The sequence below is a fragment of the Dunckerocampus dactyliophorus genome, chromosome 11 (genome assembly GCF_027744805.1).
Source record: "Dunckerocampus dactyliophorus isolate RoL2022-P2 chromosome 11, RoL_Ddac_1.1, whole genome shotgun sequence".
In the NCBI taxonomy this organism is placed as follows: Eukaryota; Metazoa; Chordata; class Actinopteri; order Syngnathiformes; family Syngnathidae; genus Dunckerocampus; species Dunckerocampus dactyliophorus.
In genome coordinates, this window is record NC_072829.1 from 27,239,015 (window position 1) to 27,263,338 (window position 24,324).

Here is a 24,324-nt window from a genome sequence, read left to right on the forward strand (position 1 = left end):
TTCTTTCGACCCTTTGGAGGTAGGCACTTTTGCAAATAATATCCAGATTGTGACGGACAAGCTACAACCTGCATTTCACAAACAAAAGTAATTGAGTCAAATAATCTCTCAACACCAATGTTAATTTTGAGATTGTAGTATTTTGCTGAAGATCTTTTTGATTCTTAATAAGTTCCTATTGATCCATGTCAACAACTACGTTTTGGTCCACATGCAATCAGATTTTTTTTTGCACATCGCTGTTTTGATCAACCTCAATACTTTTGATGGTTGCATTTATCCAGCTGTTTGTGTGCGCGGATATTCATTGGAGGGGAGTCATATTTCTTTATTAGCTTTGTGTGAGCAGGTTTAGTTTTATCCACAAAGTTGTTGCTGTGATAAACGTATTCTAGTCATTGCGTCTCAAGGAAATGAGAAGATTTTTTTAAAAGCCCACTTTGAAGTCATAACAGCTTCTACTCTGTGAGGAAGACGTTGGAGTGTGTTTAATTTGTTTAATGCAGAAGATACAGTATGTGAGGTTAGAGGTCACTGATATTGGACTTGAAATATGATGTGCTGGCCTACAACCTCTTTTGTTGACTTCAGGTCAGTGCTTTTCAGTACTTCTTCACCAAACTCATCCAATAATTCCTTTATGGTCTACGCTTTGAGCACTAGAACACTACAGGGCCTTCCCCAGTTAATTACTATTAATGTTAAAAGCATTTTCATATTTCTTAAGTTAAAAGGTAAGATAAAAAAAATAAGATATACAATAAACATGGGGTCCAATTCAAACTCAGGCTTAAACATAAACCTCTTAATGAATGTGTTCCTGGTTGTGTTGCAATTTTTATTTCAGTGTTGAGGATATGCAAAATATTTGTTGAATTAAAAATCTCCCTCGAGGAAACGAAAAGCCATGAAGGTTCATGCTATACTTTCCAATATTAATTTGCCCATCAGTTCGATAGTAAACTGCGTATATATTGAGAAATTTTGCTGGAAATATACCCGTAGGTGGTGGTTATTGCCTTCTGATTGAGGTCAACTTCAGACCATTTCTTGTATGATACACTATGCTGAAATGTGCCTGTTAGAGTGTCTCAATTGTCATGGGCAGCGATTGATTTTATGTACTTGCCTCGCTTTGAACACTTTCTGACAGTTGTAGGGCCACTGCATGTCTGTATCCCTGTCCATGGTGCTGAAGGGATTGTCACGTTTTGCTTTGGTGATTATTGAGTCTTGTCACACAACTTCTTGTTTTGGAAAACACGTTTAAAATCCTTATGACTTTACACCGATGTTGGGGTATCATTTATTTATTTTTTTTTTTACATGTATTAGCTATTATTGTTTTTTTTTTTTATTATGCTCAGAATTGCTTTCTAACAGCACACTTTTACAAATGAACGACCATGAAAAACATACTGTACATCCTAGTGATGTAGGTTGGTAACAACCAGTCTGTTTCACTAGTTGCTTTGTCGACAAATGTACTCTAGGGGTCAGTATGCACTCATAAACAGAATATCCTCAATTTCCCACCCATTTACACGTCAACACACGTACCAGAATTTTTCCTCGCTTCGGTCGAGACATTTGATTTCATGACGGCCGTGTAAAGAGCTGTGAATATCTGGGAGACCATAACCATATTGTTTTGCAGTTACACATTTTTTTCTTAACATTTTTATTACAATGGAGAACAAAAGATTTGCGTCTGGTACCTACGGCCTCGCGTTTCTTTTTCTATTCCTCCACACCATCAACGGAGACGTGAGCTACTCTATCCCGGAGGAGATGAAACGTGGATCCGTAATTGGGAATATCGCCAAGGATTTGGGACTTGATTTGGGCCAGTTATCTGCCCGTAAAGCACGCATTGATCCTGAGGATAACGTTCAGCACTGCGACATCAACCTTAACACTGGTGACTTGGTTGTTCAGGAGAGGATTGACAGAGAAGGGCTTTGTGGGAAAAAGGCTTCGTGTTTCCTTAAACAAGAACTTGTGCTGGAAAACCCATTAGAACTGCACCGTATCAACATCCGTGTTTCAGATATAAATGATAATTTACCACAGTTTAACGAGGAATTCCTAAAATTTGAAATTCTGGAAATAGCAGTCAGGGGTGCTCGTTTTCCTCTTAGAGAAGCATATGATGCAGACATCGGAGAAAACGCTGTTCAAAGCTACACTTTACAGCAGAATGAACATTTCAAATTAAATGTAAACACTAAACCGGGTGGACGGAAGTACTGTGAATTGATCTTAGACAAAGAATTAGATAGAGAAGATAAAAAAGACATCATGCTCTCGCTGACCGCATATGATGGCGGCACTCCTCAGAGATCAGGTACAGTAGTCATACACGTCACTGTGCTGGATGCTAATGATAATGTACCAGTGTTTAGTCAGACTGTTTATAAAGCCAGTGTGCCTGAAAATTCTCCTCCTGATACATTGGTGATCACAGTGAGTGCAAGTGATGCAGATGAAGGCTTAAATAGTGAAATTACATATGCATTTGACCATGTTTCTGATGACAATAGTAAGGTATTTACATTGCACCCGAAGACTGGAGATGTAAGAGTGTCTGGTGTTGTTGATTATGAGAAAATGTCATCATATGAAATGCAAATAAGTGCAATAGATGGTCTGGGATTGATTTCATATTGTTCGTTAATTATTGAAGTTACTGACACAAATGACAACAGACCAGGTATACAACTGAAATCACTGTCTAATCCAGTACCGGAGAATGTGTCACCTGGCACTGAGGTGGGCATCATTAATGTGCAGGACAGAGACTCTGAGCAGAATGGACAGGTCCACTGCTCCATTCAGCAAAATGTCCCCTTTAAACTACTTCCTTCTATTAAAAACTATTATTCTTTGGTGACTACTGGACAACTGGACCGTGAACTAGTATCTGATTACAACATTACAATCAGTGCCACTGATGAGGGCTCTCCTCCTCTGTCGTCCTCTAAAAGTATTCACTTATCTGTAGCAGACATCAATGACAACCCACCTGTGTTTGAGGAACAGTCATACAGTGCATATGTGAGTGAAAATAACAAAGCTGGCTCCACTTTATGTTCTGTTAGTGCTCGAGACCCCGACTGGAGACAGAACGGTACCGTTATTTATTCTCTGTTAGCCGCTGAGGTGAACGGTGCCCCGGTGTCCTCATATGTATCTGTTAATGGGGACACTGGAGTGATCCATGCTGTCAGGTCCCTTGATTATGAACACCTGAGGAGCTTTAAAGTCCATGTCATGGCCAGAGACAACGGTTCTCCTCCACTGAGCAGCAACGTTAGTGTCAGTGTTTTCATATCGGATGTGAATGACAATTCTCCACGGATACTGTACCCTGCCCCAGAGGGCAACTCCTTCATGACCGAGCTGGTCCCCAAAGCTGCACACGGAGGCTCTGTGGTGTCCAAAGTGATAGCGGTGGATGCAGACTCCGGACAGAACGCCTGGCTGTCCTATCATATAGTCAAGTCCACTGATCCGGGACTTTTCACCATTGGTCTCCACAGTGGAGAGATCAGGACCCAGCGGGACATTTCTGAATCTGACAGCATGAAACAGAACCTGATTGTGGCAGTGAAAGATAACGGACAGCCCCCTCTCTCTGCCACCTGCTCCATGTATTTACTTATTTCTGATAACTTGGCTGAGGTGCCAGAACTGAAGGACATTTCTTATGACGAGAAGAATTCCAAACTGACGTCTTATCTGATCATCGCGCTGGTGTCTGTGTCCACCTTCTTTCTGACCTTCATCATCATCGTCCTGGGTGTGCGGTTTTGTCGCAGGAGAAAGCCCAGACTGTTGTTTGATGGAGCAGTTGCCATTCCCAGTGCTTATCTTCCTCCTAATTACGCAGATGTTGACGGCACAGGAACTTTACGCAGCACCTACAACTATGACGCCTACTTGACAACAGGTTCAAGAACCAGTGACTTTAAGTTTGTGTCTTCTTACAATGACAACACACTGCCTGCTGACCAGACTCTGAGGAAAAGTCCTTCTGACTTTGTTGATGAGCTTCAAGATTCTTTTGACCCTTTGGAGGTAGGCACCTTTACTCATATAAGCTAGAGTGTGCAGAACAAGTTGAAACCTGCCATTTTACAAACACAAATATTTCTGTAATCATTTGTTGTGCCATGTACAAATAATCTCTCAAGACACACGTCAATTTTGAGATCGCCGTTTTTTTTGCTGACAATGTTTTTGATTCTTGAGATGTGCTTTCTTATTGATCCATGTCAACAAACTACTTGAAGTCCTTAATCAGATTTTCTTGCACATCCCTGTTTTGATTAGAGAGAAGCTCAGTGCTTTTGAATGTTGTATTTGTCAGAATGGTTTTGTGCATGGACATTCATTTGAGAGGAAATACAGACTCATTGACTGCTGTTGTTGAATATTTTAATTTGCATCAACCTTCAACTCACACCTGTTTTTTTTTTAAATTATGAGAAAGTGATTACCTTCCTGGCTGTAAGACTCCTTCATTAGCTTATTATGTGCAGGATGTAGTTACATTCATAAAGGTTGGTGCTGTTTTTCTATCAATAACATTATTCAAACATTTTGGTCCTTACATCCTTAAGAATTGGAAAAAAATATATAACAGCTTTCACTCTTCTGTGAAGATTTTTTTTTAATGTTGGAATGTGTATGTGGGAACTTTTGTTTCATTCAAAATATTTGTGAGGTTATATATGCTGTTGGATCTGAAAGACAATGTGCTGGCTCCCAATCATGCTGGAACAGTACAGGGCCTCAGTCAATCTATTTTCTATAGTGCTCGCCACTAGAGTCATGGGTGAGCTGGAAGCCTATCCCATTTAATTTTGGGCAAGAGAGAGGTGGGATATACTCTCGACTGGTTGTCAGACAATTGCAGGGCACGTACACACAACCATTAATGCTCACATTCACACCTCTGGACAACGTAGAATATCCAATCAACCATCCATACATTTTCGATACCGCTTGTGCCCATTAAGGTCAGGGGTGAGCTGGAGCCTGCTCTGGCTAACTTGCAGCGAGAAAGAGGTGGGGTACACCCTGGACTGATTATCATCCAGTCACATGGCACATATAGACAAACAATCAGTCATTTTTGAATCCTTGAGACACCACACATCTCATTTGAGCAAATGAAAAGCCACAATCCTTGATTTTTATTCATATCAGTTTGTGTCCATGGGCTGTATCGTAAAAACACTTTGGAAATGCTTAGAAAAATATTGGTGCAAATAATACAACCTGAGGGAGAAAAACGTTAGACCATTTCATATGTAATATATTATACTAAAATGTGCCTGTTCGAGGTGCCCAACTACCAAGTGCAGGAAGTGTGTCTTTTTTTTTTTACCTGCTTACCTCGTTTTGAACACATTCTGACACATACCTCTGTCCATGGTGCTGAACTCATAGTCCCTTTTGTCTGCTGATTCGTTTGTTCTTTTCACCCAGCTTCTTTTTTGTAAAGCACATTTTAAATTCTCGTGACTTTACATTTGTGCTGGGGTATTCTTTATTATTTTTAACTTATATAAGGTATTACTGTGTTATTTTATTATGCTCAGAAATGCTTAAAAACAAACCCCTTTTCTAAATGAAAAGTCATGCAAAATTTACGTCTCACTAATGTTGGTTGTAACAATCTGCAGTTATTCTTCTCGCCACACTACGAGTTGTTATGTTGAAAAATATACTCTAGGGGTCAGTATGCACTTATGAACAGAATTTCCTTGATTTCCCACCCATTTATATTAACACACGTACCAGATTTTGGCATTGTGTTGCTGCTGTCGAGACGCTTGATAACATGACGGCCGTGTAAAAAGCTGTATATATACGCGGAGATCATTACCATATTTTTTACATTTAGACATTTTTTTCTTAAGATTTTTATTACAATGGAGAACAAAAGATTGGCGTCTGACAGCTATGGCCTCGCGTTTCTTTTCCTTTTCTTCCACACCATCAACGGAGACGTGAGCTACTCTATCTCAGAGGAGATGAAACGTGGGTCTGTGATTGGGAATATTGCCAAGGATTTGGGACTTGATTTGGGCCAGTTATCTGCTCGTAAAGCCCGCATTGATCCTGAGGATAACAACATTCAGCACTGCGGCATCAACCTCAACACTGGTGATTTGGTTGTTCAGGAGAGAATTGACAGAGAAGGGCTTTGTGGCAAAAAGGCTTCATGTGTTCTTAAACAAGAACTTGTGCTGGAAACCCCATTAGAGCTACACCGTATTAATATTCGTGTTTTAGATATTAACGATAATTCACCACAGTTTAAAGAAGATGCGCTCAAATTTGAAATCCGAGAATCCGCGGTCAGGGGTGCTCATTTTCTTCTCGGGGAAGCACACGATGGAGACATTGGAGAAAATGCTGTTCAAAGCTACACTTTACAGCAAAATGATAATTTCAAATTAAATGTAAACACTAAAGGTAGACGGAAGTACTGTGAACTAGTCTTAGATAAAGAATTAGATAGAGAAGATAAAAAAGACATCATGCTCTCGCTGACGGCATATGATGGCGGCACTCCTCAAAGATCAGGTACAGTAGTCATACACGTCACTGTGCTGGATGCTAATGATAATGTACCAGTGTTTACTCAGACTGTTTATAAAGCCAGTCTGCCTGAAAACTCTCCTCTTGATATCTTGGTGATCACAGTGAGTGCCAGTGATGCAGATGAAGGCTTAAATAGTGAAATTACATATGCATTTGACCATGTTTCTGATGACAATAGTAATGAATTTACATTGCACCCAAAAACTGGAGATGTGAGAGTTGCTGGTGTTGTTGATTATGAGAAAGTGACATCATATGAAATGCAAATAAGTGCAAAAGATGGTCTTGGATTAGTGTCTTATTCAACATTAATCATTGATCTTACTGATGTAAATGATAACACTCCTGTTATACTACTAAAGTCGCTGTCTAATCCAGTACCAGAGAACCTGTCACCTGATACTGAGGTGGGCATAATTAATGTGCAGGACAGAGACTCTGAGCAAAATGGACAGGTCCGCTGCTCCATTCAACAAAATGTCCCCTTTAAACTACTTCCTTCTATTAAAAACTATTATTCTCTGGTGACTACTGGACAACTGGACCGTGAACTAGTGTCTGATTACAACATTACAATCAGTGCCACGGATGAGGGCTCTCCTCCTCTGTCCTCCTCTAAAATTATTCACTTCTCCGTAGCAGACATCAATGACAACCCACCTGTGTTTGAGGAACAGTCGTACAGTGCATATGTGAGTGAAAATAACAAAGCTGGCTCCACTTTATGTTCCGTTCGTGCTCGAGACCCCGATTGGCGACAGAATGGTACCGTGATTTATTCTCTGCTTGCCGCTGAGGTGAACGGTGCCCCGGTGTCCTCCTATGTATCTGTTAATGGAGACACTGGAGTGATCCATGCTGTCAGGTCTTTTGATTATGAACACTTGAGGAGTTTTAAAATCCATGTCATGGCCAGAGACAACGGTTCTCCTCCACTGAGCAGCAACGTGAGTGTCAGTGTGTTCATATCGGATGTGAATGACAACTCTCCTCAGATACTGTACCCCTCCCCAGAGGGCAACTCCTTCATGACCGAGCTGGTCCCCAAAGCTGCACACGGAGGCTCTGTGGTGTCCAAAGTGATAGCGGTGGATGCAGACTCAGGACAGAACGCCTGGCTGTCCTACCATATAGTCAAGTCCACTGATCCGGGACTTTTCACCATTGGTCTCCACAGTGGAGAGATCAGGACCCAGCGGGACATTTCTGAATCTGACAGCATGAAACAGAACCTGATTGTGGCAGTGAAAGATAACGGACAGCCCCCTCTCTCTGCCACCTGCTCCATGTATTTACTTATTTCTGATAACTTGGCTGAGGTGCCAGAACTGAAGGACATTTCTTATGATGAGAAGAATTCCAAACTGACGTCTTATCTGATCATTGCGCTGGTGTCTGTGTCCACCTTCTTTCTGACTTTCATCATCATCGTCTTGGGTGTGAGGTTTTGCCGCAGGAGAAAGCCCAGACTGTTGTTTGATGGAGCAGTTGCCATTCCCAGCGCTTATGTCCCTCCTAATTACGCAGATGTTGATGGCACAGGAACTTTACGCAGCACCTACAACTATGACGCCTACTTGACAACAGGTTCTAGAACCAGTGACTTTAAGTTTGTGTCTTCTTACAATGACAACACACTGCCTGCTGACCAGACTCTGAGGAAAAGTCCAACTGACTTTGATGAGATGTTTGGAGATACTCAAGGCTCCCCTGAGGTATGAACAAGAGACATATTTAATTGAATTTATTGTTTCACAAAGGCATGCGGTCTAATATACTCTATATGATGGTCTTTGCTGAGACTTTGGATCAACTACACTTCAGAGTTGCTGTATTTGTCTTGATTAGCAAACAATAGGTACCATACATTTTTTGCTGTTTTACTGCTGTTACTAAAGTACTGAGTCAGTACTAAAACATACAAGCATTCCTATCTATGGAGATATTCCACCCATTTCTTCTTTTGTAGTCTGTCGTCCAACACCATTTGCTTGTCACTGTTTCTGTGCCAAGGAACAAATAATATCTCATGTAATTTCCTTGAGACTACCCTGCCTAAAGAGAGGAAGACAACCTCTGAACTATATTGATTGTATTGCATGAGTTAATACGGCATGGATTAGCCGACGTGCAAACACTGTTTATGGACAGGGACATTTGGCAAGGCAATGTGTACTCAATCTCGGATGCGTCCGCCAAGTATATTAGTAGTAGTAGTATTAATAGGCTTCCTATCTAATTCATTCTTGTTACAGAACGAAACTGAGATGTTGGCAAGCCACATGAATCTTTGGAGTTTATGATTAATCATTATCCTTTAAGTTTTTGAAACATTTTTTGGTATGGAAGGATTAGAAACACTTCTTCAGCCTTGGTTTACTTTTTAGATGTTTTCAAATTGTCATTTCATATTTTATCTTCTGTCATATTTAATTACCTACTTTGTGAATTATTGCTGATAATATTTTTTATTAGGATATTATTTTATGTTCATACAAAGATAATTTTCCTTTATTGAAATCTCACCATTGTGTTGCATTGTCGCTCCTTTTATAAAAGTATTTTGTTATAGTTTCTCTTTTATATACTGTTTGCATACTGAAATCCAGTCATATTTACCTTATATTTAATTCAAAAATACCACACATTACTGGCTTGGTGTAGTTTATAAAGTATTTGTGCTGTGGCATGTTGGTGTTATTTGGAGGTCAGTTGTAGTCACATTGGCGTAGTTCCAGAATGATTAGTTTGCATCTTGTTATTATGAAATCATGTTCTCGAAGAACATTTTCAACCACAACTAGAATGACATCTTGACAGACACAATAGGCTATAATCACTAAATGACAACATAATAGAGAGTTCAGACAACGAGGAAATGTGTAAACTACTGTAAAATAGAATCTATTATGTGATCATTTGGCAGCAAACATTGTTTACCTAATTTAATTTGTCTCATCCCAAATGGTTCTCTTTCTTGTTAAAGTCGAGGAGGTGTTCTTTTGTTGTCCGAGAGACTGCCTTATTATACTAGATGATGTGTAACTGAGCCTACTGTATATACTGTAAAATGATGAATGGTTGTATAATTAACTGTCCAGAGCACATACTGTACTGTATGTAATATTTCTTGCTTGAGAGTGCATTTTCGTGTGCTACACTGTTCGCTGAGGATATCTTCTGAAATTGTGCTCATGAAATGACCTCGATACACTTTTTCAGACTGTTTCTATTGCATGACTACATTCTTTTTAAAATCTGTGGTTTTCCTTCATAGCGACAGAAATGAAAGGCAGGTATGGGCCAATGTACTTATTGATAATTTGATAAGTTTGATGTTGTATACACCCGCTTCTAATGCCACAGTTCAAGTTTATGATCCACATTAAGACCAACAATTCATATTTAAAAATATTATGTGTGTGATAACAGTTTTTATTGTTAGTGTGATATTTAAATCTTACTCTAGGTGTCGCTATATAACTGTCTTAAAATGTCTGTTTTCCTCAGCCCTTTGTGGTAGGGCGTTTTAGCACATATAGTCTGGTTCTAAGAAGGACCACAGCGAATTGCTTTCAGAGGATAATCATATATTTTAACTGAGAGCTGAATCTCTTTTTTTTCCATCATCTTGACACATGATGATGGATTCAAGCCGCACACGGTTTGTAGTGCGCACCTTTTATTATCTCCTCTTTTTGCTGCATTCCACATATGGAGACGTGAGCTTTTCCTTTCCTGAGGAGATGAAGCGAGGATCGGTTATTGGGAATTTAGCCAAGGATCTCGGTCTGGGAGCCAGCGCGCTGTCCAGCAGAAAAGCCCGCATTAACGCCGAGGGGAGCGGTAAACGTTATTGTGATCTAAACATGAAAAGCGGAGAGCTGGTTGTCGCCGACAGGATTGACCGAGAGGGGCTTTGTGGCGACAAGGCTTCGTGTGTCCTAAAACATGAGCTTGTACTGCAGAATCCCTTGGAGCTTCATCGAATCAGTCTGCACATTCAAGACGTGAATGATAACGTGCCAATGTTTAAAGACAACGTGATTAATTTGGAGATACGTGAGTCAGCCACCAAAGGAGCTCGTTTTGGCATAGAAGAGGCACACGACACGGACATAGGACAAAATTCAGTTCAACAATACAACCTGAAAAAGAATGATAATTTTGTTTTGTCTGTCAGTGGCAACACAATACAGCTGGTTCTTGACAAAGAGCTTGACCGTGAAAAGCAAAGTGAGATGAATTTACTTCTCACAGCTTTAGATGGCGGTTCTCCTCAGAGATCAGGTACAGTAGCCATACACGTCACTGTGCTGGATGCTAATGATAACGCCCCAGTGTTCAGTCAGGCTGTTTATAAAGCCAGTCTGCCTGAAAATTCTCCTCCTGATACAATAGTGATTAATGTTAGTGCTACTGATGCTGATGAAGGACTGAATGGAGAAGTGACGTACGACTTTGGTCATGTTACAGAAGATGTGGAGAAAATATTCAGTATTGATCGTAAAGTGGGTGAAATAAGAGTGACTGGCACAGTTGACTATGAATCGAGCACATCCTATGAAATCCGTGTGAAAGCCAAAGATGGATTAGGGCTGTCCTCTTATGCCAAAGTGATCATTTCTATCACTGATGGAAACGACAATGCTCCAATGATTCAATTAGAATCACTGTCTAATCTAGTACCAGAGAATGTATCACCTGGTACAGAGGTGGGCATCATTAATGTGCAGGACAGAGACTCTGAGAAGAATGGACAAGTCCGCTGCTCCGTTCAACAAAATGTCCCCTTTAAGTTAGTTCCTTCTATTAAAAACTATTATTCTCTGGTGACTACTGGACAACTGGACCGTGAACTAGTGTCTGATTACAACATTACAATCAGTGCTACTGATGAGGGCTCTCCTCCTCAGTCCTCCTCTAAAAGTATTCACTTATCTGTAGCAGACATCAACGACAACCCACCTGTGTTTGAAGAACAGTCCTACAGTGCATATTTGAGTGAAAATAACAAAGCCGGTTCCACTTTATGTACCGTTAGTGCTGGAGACCCTGACTGGAGACAGAATGGTACCGTGATTTACTCTCTGCTAGCTGCTGAGATTAACGGTGCCCCGGTGTCTTCCTATGTATCTGTTAATGGGGACACTGGAGTGATCCATGCTGTCAGGTCGTTTGATTATGAACACTTGAGAAGTTTTAAAATCCACGTCATGGCCAGAGACAACGGTTCTCCTCCTCTGAGCAGCAACGTGAGTGTCAGTGTGTTCATATCAGATGTGAATGACAACTCTCCTCAGATACTGTACCCCTCCCCAGAGGGCAACTCCTTCATGACTGAGCTGGTCCCCAAAGCTGCACATGGAGGCTCTGTGGTGTCCAAAGTGATAGCGGTGGATGCGGACTCTGGACAGAACGCCTGGCTGTCCTACCATATAGTCAAGTCCACTGATCCGGGACTTTTCACCATTGGTCTCCACAGTGGAGAGATCAGGACCCAGCGGGACATTTCTGAATCTGACAGCATGAAACAGAACCTGATTGTGGCAGTGAAAGATAACGGACAGCCCCCTCTCTCTGCCACCTGCTCCATGTATTTACTTATTTCTGATAACTTGGCTGAGGTGCCAGAACTGAAGGACATTTCTTATGATGAGAAGAATTCCAAACTGACGTCTTATCTGATCATCGCGCTGGTGTCTGTGTCCACCTTCTTTCTGACCTTCATCATCATCGTCCTGGGTGTGCGGTTTTGTCGCAGGAGAAAGCCCAGACTGTTGTTTGATGGAGCAGTTGCCATCCCCAGTGCGTATCTCCCTCCTAATTACGCAGATGTTGATGGCACAGGAACTTTACGCAGCACCTACAACTATGACGCCTACTTGACAACAGGTTCTAGAACCAGTGACTTTAAGTTTGTGTCTTCTTACAATGACAACACACTGCCTGCTGACCAGACTCTGAGGAAAAGTCCTTCTGACTTTGATGAGATGTTTGGAGAAGCTCAAGACTCCCTGGAGGTATGAATAAGAGTCCTACAGTATTTTACTTGCACTCAGATATGCTATTTGGGGTCTTTGTTGAGACATAATGGATATATTATTGTTCATGTTACATGAGAATAACTTCATATTCTTGGCCTAGCAAGTATGCCAGTAGTATAACTTCAGTTTTTGCTGCGTTCACTCAGCTGTCCCATATTCAGACATAAAAACACTATATACATTTACTGTTCTCAAAGACAATGTTGTCACACAAAGGCAATACCAATGCCTTAATCAATGAATCATCCAGTGGATCACACAAGCATAACTTATTATGACTGGATTTTCTAACATCCACCTATTGTGTAGCAGTTCTGACTTACTGTACATGCAAATGTACAATTTAATTTTAGTGTACGGAAAATCATGGTTAAGTCCACGTCCTTATTTAAATGGTAGTGTCTGTTTTTGAGAACATTATCATGTTACTTTTTTGTTTTGAATTGGTTGCAAAAGGTCTTCAAGCAAACTTATGATGATGACAAGGTGTCGTTTGTCATGATCTGTGATCATATTCAGCTAATCAAGAAATGGTTTTTGTATAGCCTATTCTTTTTAGCCTGTTCTTGTTGAAAAATGCCTTTCTGGGTGCCACTTACGTTGGCTACAGTAAATTGTGTTTTGGATGTCACATGAACAGTCTGCAATATGACTACAGTATAACGTTGATCAACAGAATCTTGGACATCTTGGACTGTTGAGTTGTGGTGACATATGTGGCTTGCAAAACTATTCACCCCATAGGATTTTCATCATTTTATTGCTTTTATAAATGAAATCATGATCAGTGTAATTTGGCTTTTTTGTCAAGAATTTGAAAAAAAAAACGTGTTCTGTGTCAAAGTAAAAACAGATTTGTACAAATTGTTGTCAGTCAATTAAACATATATAAGTTAAAGTAAATGAAGGCATAAGTATTCACCTCCTAAGATCAGTCTTTAGTAGATGCAATCTTGGCTGCAATCATAGCACTGAGTCTGTGTGTGTATACAGTATGTGTATACCTCAATCAGGCTGGCACATCTCGACACTACAATTTTTTGCCATTCCTCCTTGCTCAAACCCTGTCAGGTTGCTTGGAGATCAGGTGTGACCATATCTTTTCAAGTCCAGCCACAAATTCTCAGTTGGATTGAGATCTTGTCTTGGATTTGGCCACTCTAAAACATGTACCGTGTTGTCTTTGATCTAGCTCTGTGTAGCTTCTGCTGTATGCTTAGAGTCGCTGTCTTGCTGGAAAATAAATCTTCTCCTAAGGAATACTTCTCTTGCAGATTGAAAAATATTATCCTCCAAGATTTGCTGTTAGTTTTGTGCATTAATGTTCACCTCTATATTTACAAACCTTCTGGGGCCTGCTGCTGAGAAGCTTTTCCACAACATGATGTTGCCACCACCAAGCTTTACAGTGGAGATGGTGTATTTGTGGTGATGTGCAACGTTGTAAAAATTGTCCACTGTAAATTCACAGCAAATTTCTGGCTAATAAGTGCATTACTTTTACAGTGATTTACTGTACCTTCACAGTTGTGATTTTTTTTTTTTTTTTTACAGCTATTTATAAATTTACAGCTATTTGCTATATTCCCTGTAGGACATGGAAGCAAACAAATTACACTGACCATGATTTCATTTATACAAGCAATACTGTAAAATCCTGAAACATCCAAGGAGGTGAATACTTTTGCAAGGCACTGTACATTTGTACCTCTTTTTTTCCTTGAACTTTACTGTTTAAATAATAATTGTCTTCCAATGTTCTATTGTAGGATTATTAATTTGTCGAAAGGTCATTTGAATGCACACATAACAAATATAGTCATACGTTATGTTATGCTGCAGTGCTTATCAGATGGTAATGCGGTGCCTCATCTAGTGTTAGTTTCCTTGACTTTGCCAAGTAATTAAGATGTTCAAAGTAAAACATTGTTATTCTCATCTTTATATTGGATGGTGATATCAGACAATTTACTGAGAGGACGTGTGGTATGTGATGTTTTATGTAGAAATTTGGTCAGTGTGCATTCAAGTTGATGAGAATTAAAAAGGTGATTGTTTTTCTTTATGGGAAGTTATTAGTGTTTTTAAAGTAATAGAGCATAGTCACTGTGGTATAAGCTTAACATTATTTTCAGTCTTAGAGGGTATTTAACCAGTGGGGTTCATTTTGGCATCATAGGTGGTTCTTCTGTACTCTTTCAAATAAGTCATTTAATCATGTTAGCTTCAAAGTACTGTACTTGCTTGTTGCACTGCCGTACGCTGCATGCCTGAAATAGCCTATATAGTAAATAAGGCATGCAGAATACGTTTCATACTGTTTAATTTTTCTTCTATAGATTTTCAAACTTCAAAAGGCATAAAAGGATGTTCAGATTCATCTTCACCCGTGCTGGAAGATTCCCATATGCTTATGAATCCGCCTTTTAGCCACTGAAATAGTTTTGTGCAAAGACACTCTTATTTTAACAGCTGTCTTATATTGATTACATTTATATGTGAGATAATCGCAATAACACAACCAGGATTTGAACATCGGGAGTTTCCATTGAAAGTGTAAATATTAGCTGTTTAATTCAAATTGTAGTCGTCATGTGAAGTGTTTTTGTTTTTGTTTTGCTAAAAATTAATATTTTATTATTTTCTTAACATTAATGACTATACTTAATTTTACTGTGCGAATAGTGAAGGCTTTATAGTTAATTCAAATGATGAATCTATTATCGGAATTGTGTTTGGCTTACAATACCTATTTTGTTCATAAACCTTACAAAACTTAATGTTTTCATTTTTGTACTGCACACATTTTTGATTAAATGCAAATTCAAGTCCACATCTATTCAATGGCCAGTTCATGACATCAAAGGTATTGTATATCAATGTAGGATGTGGCATGATGTTGATGAAAATGCGCAGGTTTTCAGCTAATTGAAATCGTGATTCATGGGTACACCCATTAAAATGTCGTCTTTTATCTTTACATTAGGCCTTACCTTTATAATAGATGTTGTTAAAATTAATTACTTAAGCTGTATTTTATTGCAATAATTTAAAACATATCGGTGTGGAATTTTTTTTGTATTTATAGTGTTCCTATAGAGTGTGTTTAGTAAATACAACAATTGTAATATACATCACAACATGCTCACGGTGGCGCAATAGACCAACCTTCAAATCGTTGAACGCCCTTTTGTCTTTTGCAGTGGACTGACGTTCAGTTGTGATGTTAGTGATTTTGTAGACCACATTGTATCATTCTACAGCGTGTCAGGAGGGCGCTCATGATGGATTCTAAAACATCTTTCTTTCACTCGCGCACCTTTCTTTTATTCCTCTTTTTGTTGAATTGTGCAAATGGAGACGTGAGCTTTTCCTTTCCCGAGGAGATGAAACGAGGATCTGTTATTGGGAATTTAGCCAAGGATCTCGGACTGGAGGCGAGCGCGCTGTCCGCCAGGAAAGCCCGCATCGACGCCGAAGGGAGCGGTAGACGTTACTGTGATCTAAACATGAAAAGCGGAGAGCTGATTGTCGCCGACAGGATTGACCGAGAGGGGCTTTGTGGAGACAAGGCTTCGTGTGTTCTAAAACATGAGGTCGTGCTGGAGAATCCTTTGGAGCTTCATCGAATAAATCTACACATTCAAGATGTTAATGACAACGCGCCAATGTTTAAAGACAACGTGATTAATTTGGAGATACGTGAGTCAGCCTTCAAAGGAGCTCGTTTTGGCATAGAAGAGGGGCACGATGCAGACATAGGACAAAATTCAGTAAAGCAGTATATCCTTAGAAAGAATGATAATTTCATTCTGACTGTCAGTAGTAACACAATAGAGCTTGTTCTTGATAAAGAGCTTGACCGTGAATATCAACAGGAAATTAATTTACTTCTCACAGCTTTAGATGGCGGCTCTCCTCAGAGATCAGGTACAGTAGTCATACACGTCACTGTGCTGGATGCTAATGATAACGCCCCAGTGTTCAGTCAGGCTGTTTATAAAGCCAGACTGCCTGAAAACTCTCCTCCAAATACAATAGTGATTAATGTTAGTGCGACTGATGCTGATGAAGGAGTCAATGGAGAAGTCAGTTATGATTTTGGACACGTAACAGAAGATGTGGAGAAATTATTCACTATTGATCGTAAAGTGGGTGCAATAAGAGTAACTGGCAATGTTGACTATGAATCTAGAACATCATATGAAATACGTGTGAAAGCCAAAGATGGACTGGGACTGTCCTGTTATGCAAAAGTCATTATTTCTATCACCGATGTAAATGACAATGCTCCTGTAATCAACTTAAAGTCACTGTCTAATTCAGTACCAGAGAATGTGTCACCTGGTACAGAGGTGGGCATCATTAATGTGCAGGACAGAGACTCTGACAAAAATGGCCAGGTCCGCTGCTCCATTCAACAAAATGTCCCCTTTAAGTTAGTTCCTTCTATTAAAAACTATTATTCTCTGGTGACTACTGGACAACTGGACCGTGAACTAGTGTCTGATTACAACATTACAATCAGTGCCACTGATGAGGGCTCTCCTCCTCTGTCCTCCTCTAAAATTATTCACTTCTCCGTAGCAGACATCAATGACAACCCACCTGTGTTTGAGGAACAGTCGTACAGTGCATATGTGAGTGAAAATAACAAAGCTGGCTCCATTTTATGTTCCGTTAGTGCTCAAGACCTTGACTTTAGACAGAACGGTACCGTGATTTATTCTCTGTACGCCGCTGAGGTGAACGGTGCACCGGTGACCTCCTATGTATCTGTTAATGGAGACACTGGAGTGATCCATGCTGTCAGATCATTTGATTATGAACACCTGAGAAGTTTTAAAGTCCACGTCATGGCCAGAGACAACGGTTCTCCTCCTCTGAGCAGCAACGTGAGCGTCAGTGTGTTCATATCAGATGTGAATGACAACTCTCCTCAGATACTGTACCCCTCCCCAGAGGGCAACTCCTTCATGACCGAGCTGGTCCCCAAAGCTGCACATGGAGGCTCTGTGGTGTCCAAAGTGATCGCAGTGGATTCAGACTCTGGACAGAACGCCTGGCTGTCCTATCATATAGTCAAGTCCACTGATCCGGGACTTTTCACCATTGGTCTCCATAGCGGAGAGATCAGGACCCAGCGGGACATTTCTGAATCTGACAGCATGAAACAGAACCTGATTGTGGCAGTGAAAGATAACGGACAGCCCCCTCTCTCTGCCACCTGCTCCATGTATTTACTTATTTCTGATAACTTGGCTGAGGTGCCAGAACTGAAGGACATTTCTTATGATGAGAAGAATTCCAAACTGACGTCTTATCTGATCATCGCACTGGTGTCTGTGTCCACATTCTTTCTGACCTTCATCATCATCGTCCTGGGTGTGCGGTTTTGTCGCAGGAGAAAGCCCAGACTGTTGTTTGATGGAGCAGTTGCCATCCCCAGCGCTTATCTCCCTCCTAATTATGCAGATGTTGACGGCACAGGAACTTTACGCAGCACCTACAACTATGACGCCTACCTGACAACAGGTTCTAGAACCAGTGACTTTAAGTTTGTGTCTTCTTACAACGACAACACACTGCCAGCTGACCAGACTCTGAGGAAAAGTCCAACTGACTTTGATGAGATGTTTGGAGATACTCAAGGTTCCCCGGAGGTATGAATTAGAATCCCATTTTACTTCATCAAATTAATTGTTTTCCACATGCATGCATTCTTCCATGCTGTTTGGGTTTTTGTTGAGACATCTGGATAAACTGGGTGTAGTTCATGTACAGGAGCATAACTGTATACCATTGGCCTTTAGCAACCATGCCATTAGTTTAACTTCAATGTTTTTGCTCCATTATCCAGTTTTGCCACTATATTCAGACTGCTTTTATTCAATTTTCTGTTCTCAGAGATAATTTTGTTATCACACATTAACAATATAAAGGAACAATGATCAATTCAATTTCTTCACATAAACATATTGTTTATTATGACTGGATTGTCTAACTCGTACCTATAGTGTGTCAGTTCTGACTTACTGTACGTGCAAATGCACAATTTGCTTTTAGGGTAGGGAAAATCATGTTTTCATCCACACCGTTATGAATACAATTAGTGGTGTCTGTCTTTGAGAAAATTATGACTTTTTAAAATTGTGAATTGGTTGCAAACTAATTATTATAGTGTTGTTTGTCATGATTTTGAATCATCTTCAGCTCATAGAGAAATGCTTTTTTGTGTAGCCCGCCGTTGTTGCAAAATACCTTTCTTGGTTACATTTACGTTGGCTAAAATAAATTGTGTCTCGGATGTCTCAGGAACAGTCTGCAATATAAATACAGTATAACGTTGATCAATAGAATCTTGGACATCATGTTATTGTTCAGTCCTGGTGACACTTTTCATGGTCTGCATTTCCAATTTCCATTGTCTTTTGAAAGTATTCACCTCCCTCGGATGGTTTCAGCATTTTGTTGTTTTTATAAATGAAATCATGGTCAATGCAATTTGGCTTTTTTTGACAAAAATTTGCCATGAAAAAAAAGACGTTCCTTTCACGTGAAATTGGTGTCAATTAATTATAAAGATATAGCATTAAATAAAAAATGACTGCATAAGTATTCGCCCCCTTCAGATCAGTATTAAGTACATGTACCTTTGGTTGCGATCACAGCATTGGGTCTGAGTGGATATGTCTCTGTCAGGCTTGCACATCTCTTCAATTCAATTTTTCTTCATTCCTCCTTGCACAAGCTCAGTCTCAAGATGGGTTGCTCGGGGATCGTAGAACATTCACCTTGTCTTTGAACTATGTCTGTGTAGCTTTTGTTGTATGGCCGGAGTTCCTGGTTTTGCTGGACAATAAATGTTCTCCTACGACGTAGCTCTCTTGTAGATTGAAAGAAATTATCCTCTGGCATCTGCTGATATTTTTGTGCATTCATGTTCATGTACATTTTTCCAAGCCTTTCAGGGCCTGCTGCTGAGAAGCATCCACACAAAATGGTGTTGCCACCACCTTGCTTCACAGTGGATATTGTGTGTTTGTGATGATGTGTAATGTTTGGTGTTCGCCAAACATAGGTCTAGTCTGATGGCTGAAAAGCTCATTTTGTCTCATCAGACCAAAGAACCTTCTTCCTCCTTTGGGCTAATTCCAGGCAATATTTCATGTGAGTTTGTTTAAACTGTAGCTTTCTCTTTGCCACTCACTCATGCAGCTACAACTGGTGAAGAGCCAGCGCAACACTCCTTCAGAGTGGTCGTAGGCATCTTGGTGCCCTCCCTCACCAGACATTTCTTGCGCGATCACATCAGTTTGTGAGAACGGCTAGCTCTCAGCAGATTTAGAAAAGTGCGATGTCCTTCCATTTTTTAATTATGAACTGATCTGTACTCTGTGGGATGGAATACTTATGGATGGAATACTGCCCTAAACTTTTCAATGATCTCTTCTCTGAGTTGCTTGAAGTGTTATTTTTATATCCAAAGGGAGTGAATAGCACTGCATTTGTAGCTCTGTAGCTCCTTTAGCGTTGTTGTTTAAATGACAATTTTCTTTCAGTGTTCAATTGTAGGATTATATTTCATTTGTTGACAAGTGCAGTGGTTGCAGTCTGATTGTACCATTACCATTTGAATGCACTTATTATACAACAAATCTAGGCATAAAATTGGGTTATGGTGTCATGCAGTTATCATCAGGCGGTAATATGACATCTTCCTACAGTTAGTTACCTTGACATTGCTAATTCATCAAGATGTTCAAAGCAAAACCTTCGTCTTCTGGTCTTCATAGATGTTGGATGGTGATTTAAGATAAGACAATTTACTGACAGGTGAGAAGGTATAAGCTGTTGTTTCATGTAGAAATTTGGTCCGTTTACATTTACTTGTGGGTCACGCAGACAATCCAAAATGTTGACTGAAATTAAATTGATGATTGTTTTTCTTCATGAGAAGTTATTAGTATTTTGGAATAGAAAAGCACTTAACCAATAGAAAAGCATTTAACCAATGGCGTTCATCTTGACATCATTCTTGGTTTCAAGTAAGTGCCATAGTAAAAATGCTTTAAAAATATCTTCTTCTAGATTGTCAAACTTGAAAAGCTAAAATGTTCAGATTCACTTTTGTTGTGAGATTCCCGTGTGAGTGTACCTTTTTAGCGACTTAAAAAGTTTTGTGCAAAGATGCTATTTTTAGTGTCTGTCCTATATCAATTACATTTTATGTAAAATCACAGTAACATAACCAGAATTTGAACATCTGGAGTTTCCATAGAAAGTTTAAATATATGCTGATTAATTCAAGAGTGTCATTGTCATGGAGAGTGTTTTTCCCCCAGTTGTTCAAAGTTAATATTTTATTATTTTATTAATATTCATGAAGGACTTTAACTTTAATGTGATTACACTTAATTATATTGGGTGACTAGTGAAGGATTTACGTTTTTATTAATTATTCTGCTACTGTATTGGAACTGTGCTCGGCTGGGCTAATAATGTCTATTTAGTCCAGTTAGTTAGTTGTGTATCATTTTTGTACTGCATATATTTTTGATTTAATGCAGATTCAAGTCCACATCATTTCAATGACTATTTAGTTTATGACCTCAACATGATTGTACATAAGGTTATAACGTGGCATATTGTAGATTAAAATATGCATGTTTTTATTCAGTTTAATGAAAGCACTATGACATCGATCTACCCGTAAAAAGGCCTGCAATATTTTAGCTCTACATTAAAACTTATAATAGACGTGGTTAAAGTTAGTTAATTATGATGTGATTTCTACATATTCGGTGCGAAAAAGGGTTTGTGTTGCTAGACGTGTGGTTGGTAAATACAAACATTTTTAATATACATCACACATACTCACGGTGGCGCAATAGACCAGTCTTCAAATTATTGCACGCCCTTTTGTCTTTTACAGCGGACTGGCATTCAGTTCTGATGTTAATGATTTTGTAGACCACATTGCATCATTCTACAGTGTGTTGGGAGCCATGATGGATTGTAAAGCATCTTTACTTCACTCGCACACGCTTTATTTCCTCCTCTTTTTGTTCAATTGCGCATATGGAGACGTGAGCTTTTCCTTTCCAGAAGAGATGAAACGAGGATCTGTTATTGGGAATTTAGCCAAGGATCTCGGACTGGAGGCGAGCGCGCTGTCCGCCAGGAAAGCCCGCATCGACGCCGAGGGGAGCGGCAAACGTTATTGTGATCTAAACGTGAAAAGCGGAGAGCTGATTGTCGCCGACAGGATTGACCGAGAGGGGCTTTGTGGCGACAAGGCTTCGTGTGTCCTAAAACATGAGGTCGTGCTGGAGAATCCTTTGGAGCTTCATCGAATTAATCTGCACATTCAAGATGTTAATGATAACGCACCAGTATTTAACGATGACTTGATTGATTTGGAGATACGCGAGTCGGCCGTTAGAGGAGCTCGTTTTGTGATAGAAGGGGCGCATGATGAGGATGTAGCACAAAATTCAGTACAACAGTATATCCTTAAGAAGAATGATAATTTCGTTCTGGCTGTTAGTGGCAGCACAATAGAGCTTGTTCTTGACAAAGAGCTTGACCGTGAACATGAACAGGACATTAATTTACTTCTCACAGCTTTAGATGGCGGCTCTCCTCAGAGATCAGGTACAGTAGTCATACACGTCACTGTGCTGGATGCTAATGATAACGCCCCAGTGTTCAGTCAGGCTGTTTATAAAGCCAGTCTACCTGAAAACTCCCCTCAAAATACAATAGTGATTAATGTTAGTGCTACTGATGCTGATGAAGGACTGAATGGAGAAGTGACATATGACTTTAGTCATGTTACTGAAGATGTGAGGAAGACATTCAGTATTGATCGTAAACTGGGTGCAATAAGAGTAACTGGCACTGTTGACTATGAATCTAGAACATCATATGAAATACGTGTCAAAGCCAAAGATGGACTGGGACTGTCCTCATATGCAAAAGTGATTATTTCTGTCACTGATGTAAATGACAATGCTCCTGTAATCAACTTAAAGTCACTGTCCAATCCAGTACCTGAGAATTTGTCACCTGGTACAGAGGTGGGCATCATTAATGTGCAGGACAGAGACTCAGAGAAGAACGGACAAATCGACTGCTCCATTCAACAAAATGTCCCCTTTAAGTTAGTTCCTTCTATTAAAAACTATTATTCTCTGGTGACTACTGGACAACTGGACCGTGAGCTAGTATCTGATTACAACTTTAAAATCAGTGCCACTGATGAGGGCTCAGCTCCTCTGTCTTCCTCTAAAAGTATTCACTTATCGGTAGCAGACATCAATGACAACCCACCTGTGTTTGAGGAACAGTCCTACAGTGCATATGTGAGTGAAAATAACAAAGCTGGCTCCACTTTATGTTCTGTTAGTGCTCGAGACCCTGACTGGAGGCAGAATGGTACCGTGATTTATTCTCTGCTAGCCTCTGAGGTGAACGGTGCCCCGATGTCTTCCTATGTATCTGTTAACGGGGACACTGGAGTGATCCATGCTGTCAGGTCTTTTGATTATGAACACCTGAGAAGTTTTAAAATCCACGTCATGGCCAGAGACAACGGTTCTCCTCCTCTGAGCAGCAACGTGAGTGTCAGTGTGTTCATATCAGATGTGAATGACAACTCTCCTCAGATACTGTACCCCTCCCCAGAGGGCAACTCCTTCATGACTGAGCTGGTCCCCAAAGCTGCACATGGAGGCTCTGTGGTGTCCAAAGTGATAGCGGTGGACGCGGACTCCGGACAGAACGCCTGGCTGTCCTATCATATAGTCAAGTGCACTGATCCCGGACTTTTTACCATTGGTCTCCACAGTGGAGAGATCAGGACCCAGCGGGACATTTCTGAATCTGACAGCATGAAACAGAACCTGATTGTGGCAGTGAAAGATAACGGACAGCCCCCTCTCTCTGCCACCTGCTCCATGTATTTACTTATTTCTGATAACTTGGCTGAGGTGCCAGAACTGAAGGACATTTCTTATGATGAGAAGAATTCCAAACTGACGTCTTATCTGATCATCGCACTGGTGTCTGTGTCCACCTTCTTTCTGACCTTCATCATCATTGTCCTGAGTGTGAGGTTTTGTCGCAGGAGAAAGCCCAGACTGTTGTTTGATGGAGCAGTTGCCATCCCCAGTGCATACCTCCCTCCTAATTACGCAGATGTTGATGGCACAGGAACTTTACGCAGCACCTACAACTATGACGCCTACCTGACAACAGGTTCTAGAACCAGTGACTTTAAGTTTGTGTCTTCTTACAATGACAACACACTGCCAGCTGACCAGACTCTGAGGAAAAGTCCAACTGACTTTGATGAGATGTTTGGAGATGCTGAAAGTTCCCTTGAGGTATGAGCAATTGCTTTGTTTTACTTTTTTTTGCAAAATCATTCACTTATCAATGCTGTTGCTGGTCTTTGTGTCGGTATTTGGATAAACGGGGTGTTGTACGAGTTTACTAGTGTAATTGTATATTCTTGGTCTTGATTAACAAACTTCCCATTAGATTAACTCTTGTGTATTTACAATTTTTCTTCATTCTGTTGTTCCACTATTCAAACATAGACTTTAGTTCCTAAATTCAGTGTTTTCACTTAAAGCTTGTGCTCTACCATTTC

At 40.1% G+C, this 24,324-nt stretch overlaps 5 protein-coding genes across 5 annotated transcripts in view; all 5 read left to right on the top strand.

Moving 5' to 3' along the window:
* The window catches only part of LOC129189690 (protocadherin beta-16-like), a 97,365-nt gene that overhangs the window by 17,238 nt on the left and 55,803 nt on the right, over positions 1-24,324 (top strand). The gene's annotated exons all lie outside the window — the stretch shown is intronic.
* Positions 5,033-8,339, top strand: LOC129189695 (protocadherin beta-16-like). The gene has a single exon (XM_054791652.1). The coding sequence runs from the start codon at positions 5,943-5,945 to the stop codon at positions 8,337-8,339; it is 2,397 nt and encodes a 798-aa protein (XP_054647627.1). The 5' UTR covers positions 5,033-5,942.
* On the top strand, positions 9,810-12,647 carry LOC129189698 (protocadherin gamma-A11-like). The gene has a single exon (XM_054791654.1). The coding sequence runs from the start codon at positions 10,257-10,259 to the stop codon at positions 12,645-12,647; it is 2,391 nt and encodes a 796-aa protein (XP_054647629.1). The 5' UTR covers positions 9,810-10,256.
* On the top strand, positions 12,668-18,334 carry LOC129189700 (protocadherin gamma-A11-like). Its single transcript, XM_054791656.1, has one exon. The coding sequence runs from the start codon at positions 15,947-15,949 to the stop codon at positions 18,332-18,334; it is 2,388 nt and encodes a 795-aa protein (XP_054647631.1). The 5' UTR covers positions 12,668-15,946.
* Positions 19,765-24,061, top strand: LOC129189701 (protocadherin gamma-A11-like). Its single transcript, XM_054791658.1, has one exon. It carries the CDS (start codon positions 21,674-21,676, stop codon positions 24,059-24,061), a length of 2,388 nt encoding a protein of 795 aa, XP_054647633.1. The 5' UTR covers positions 19,765-21,673.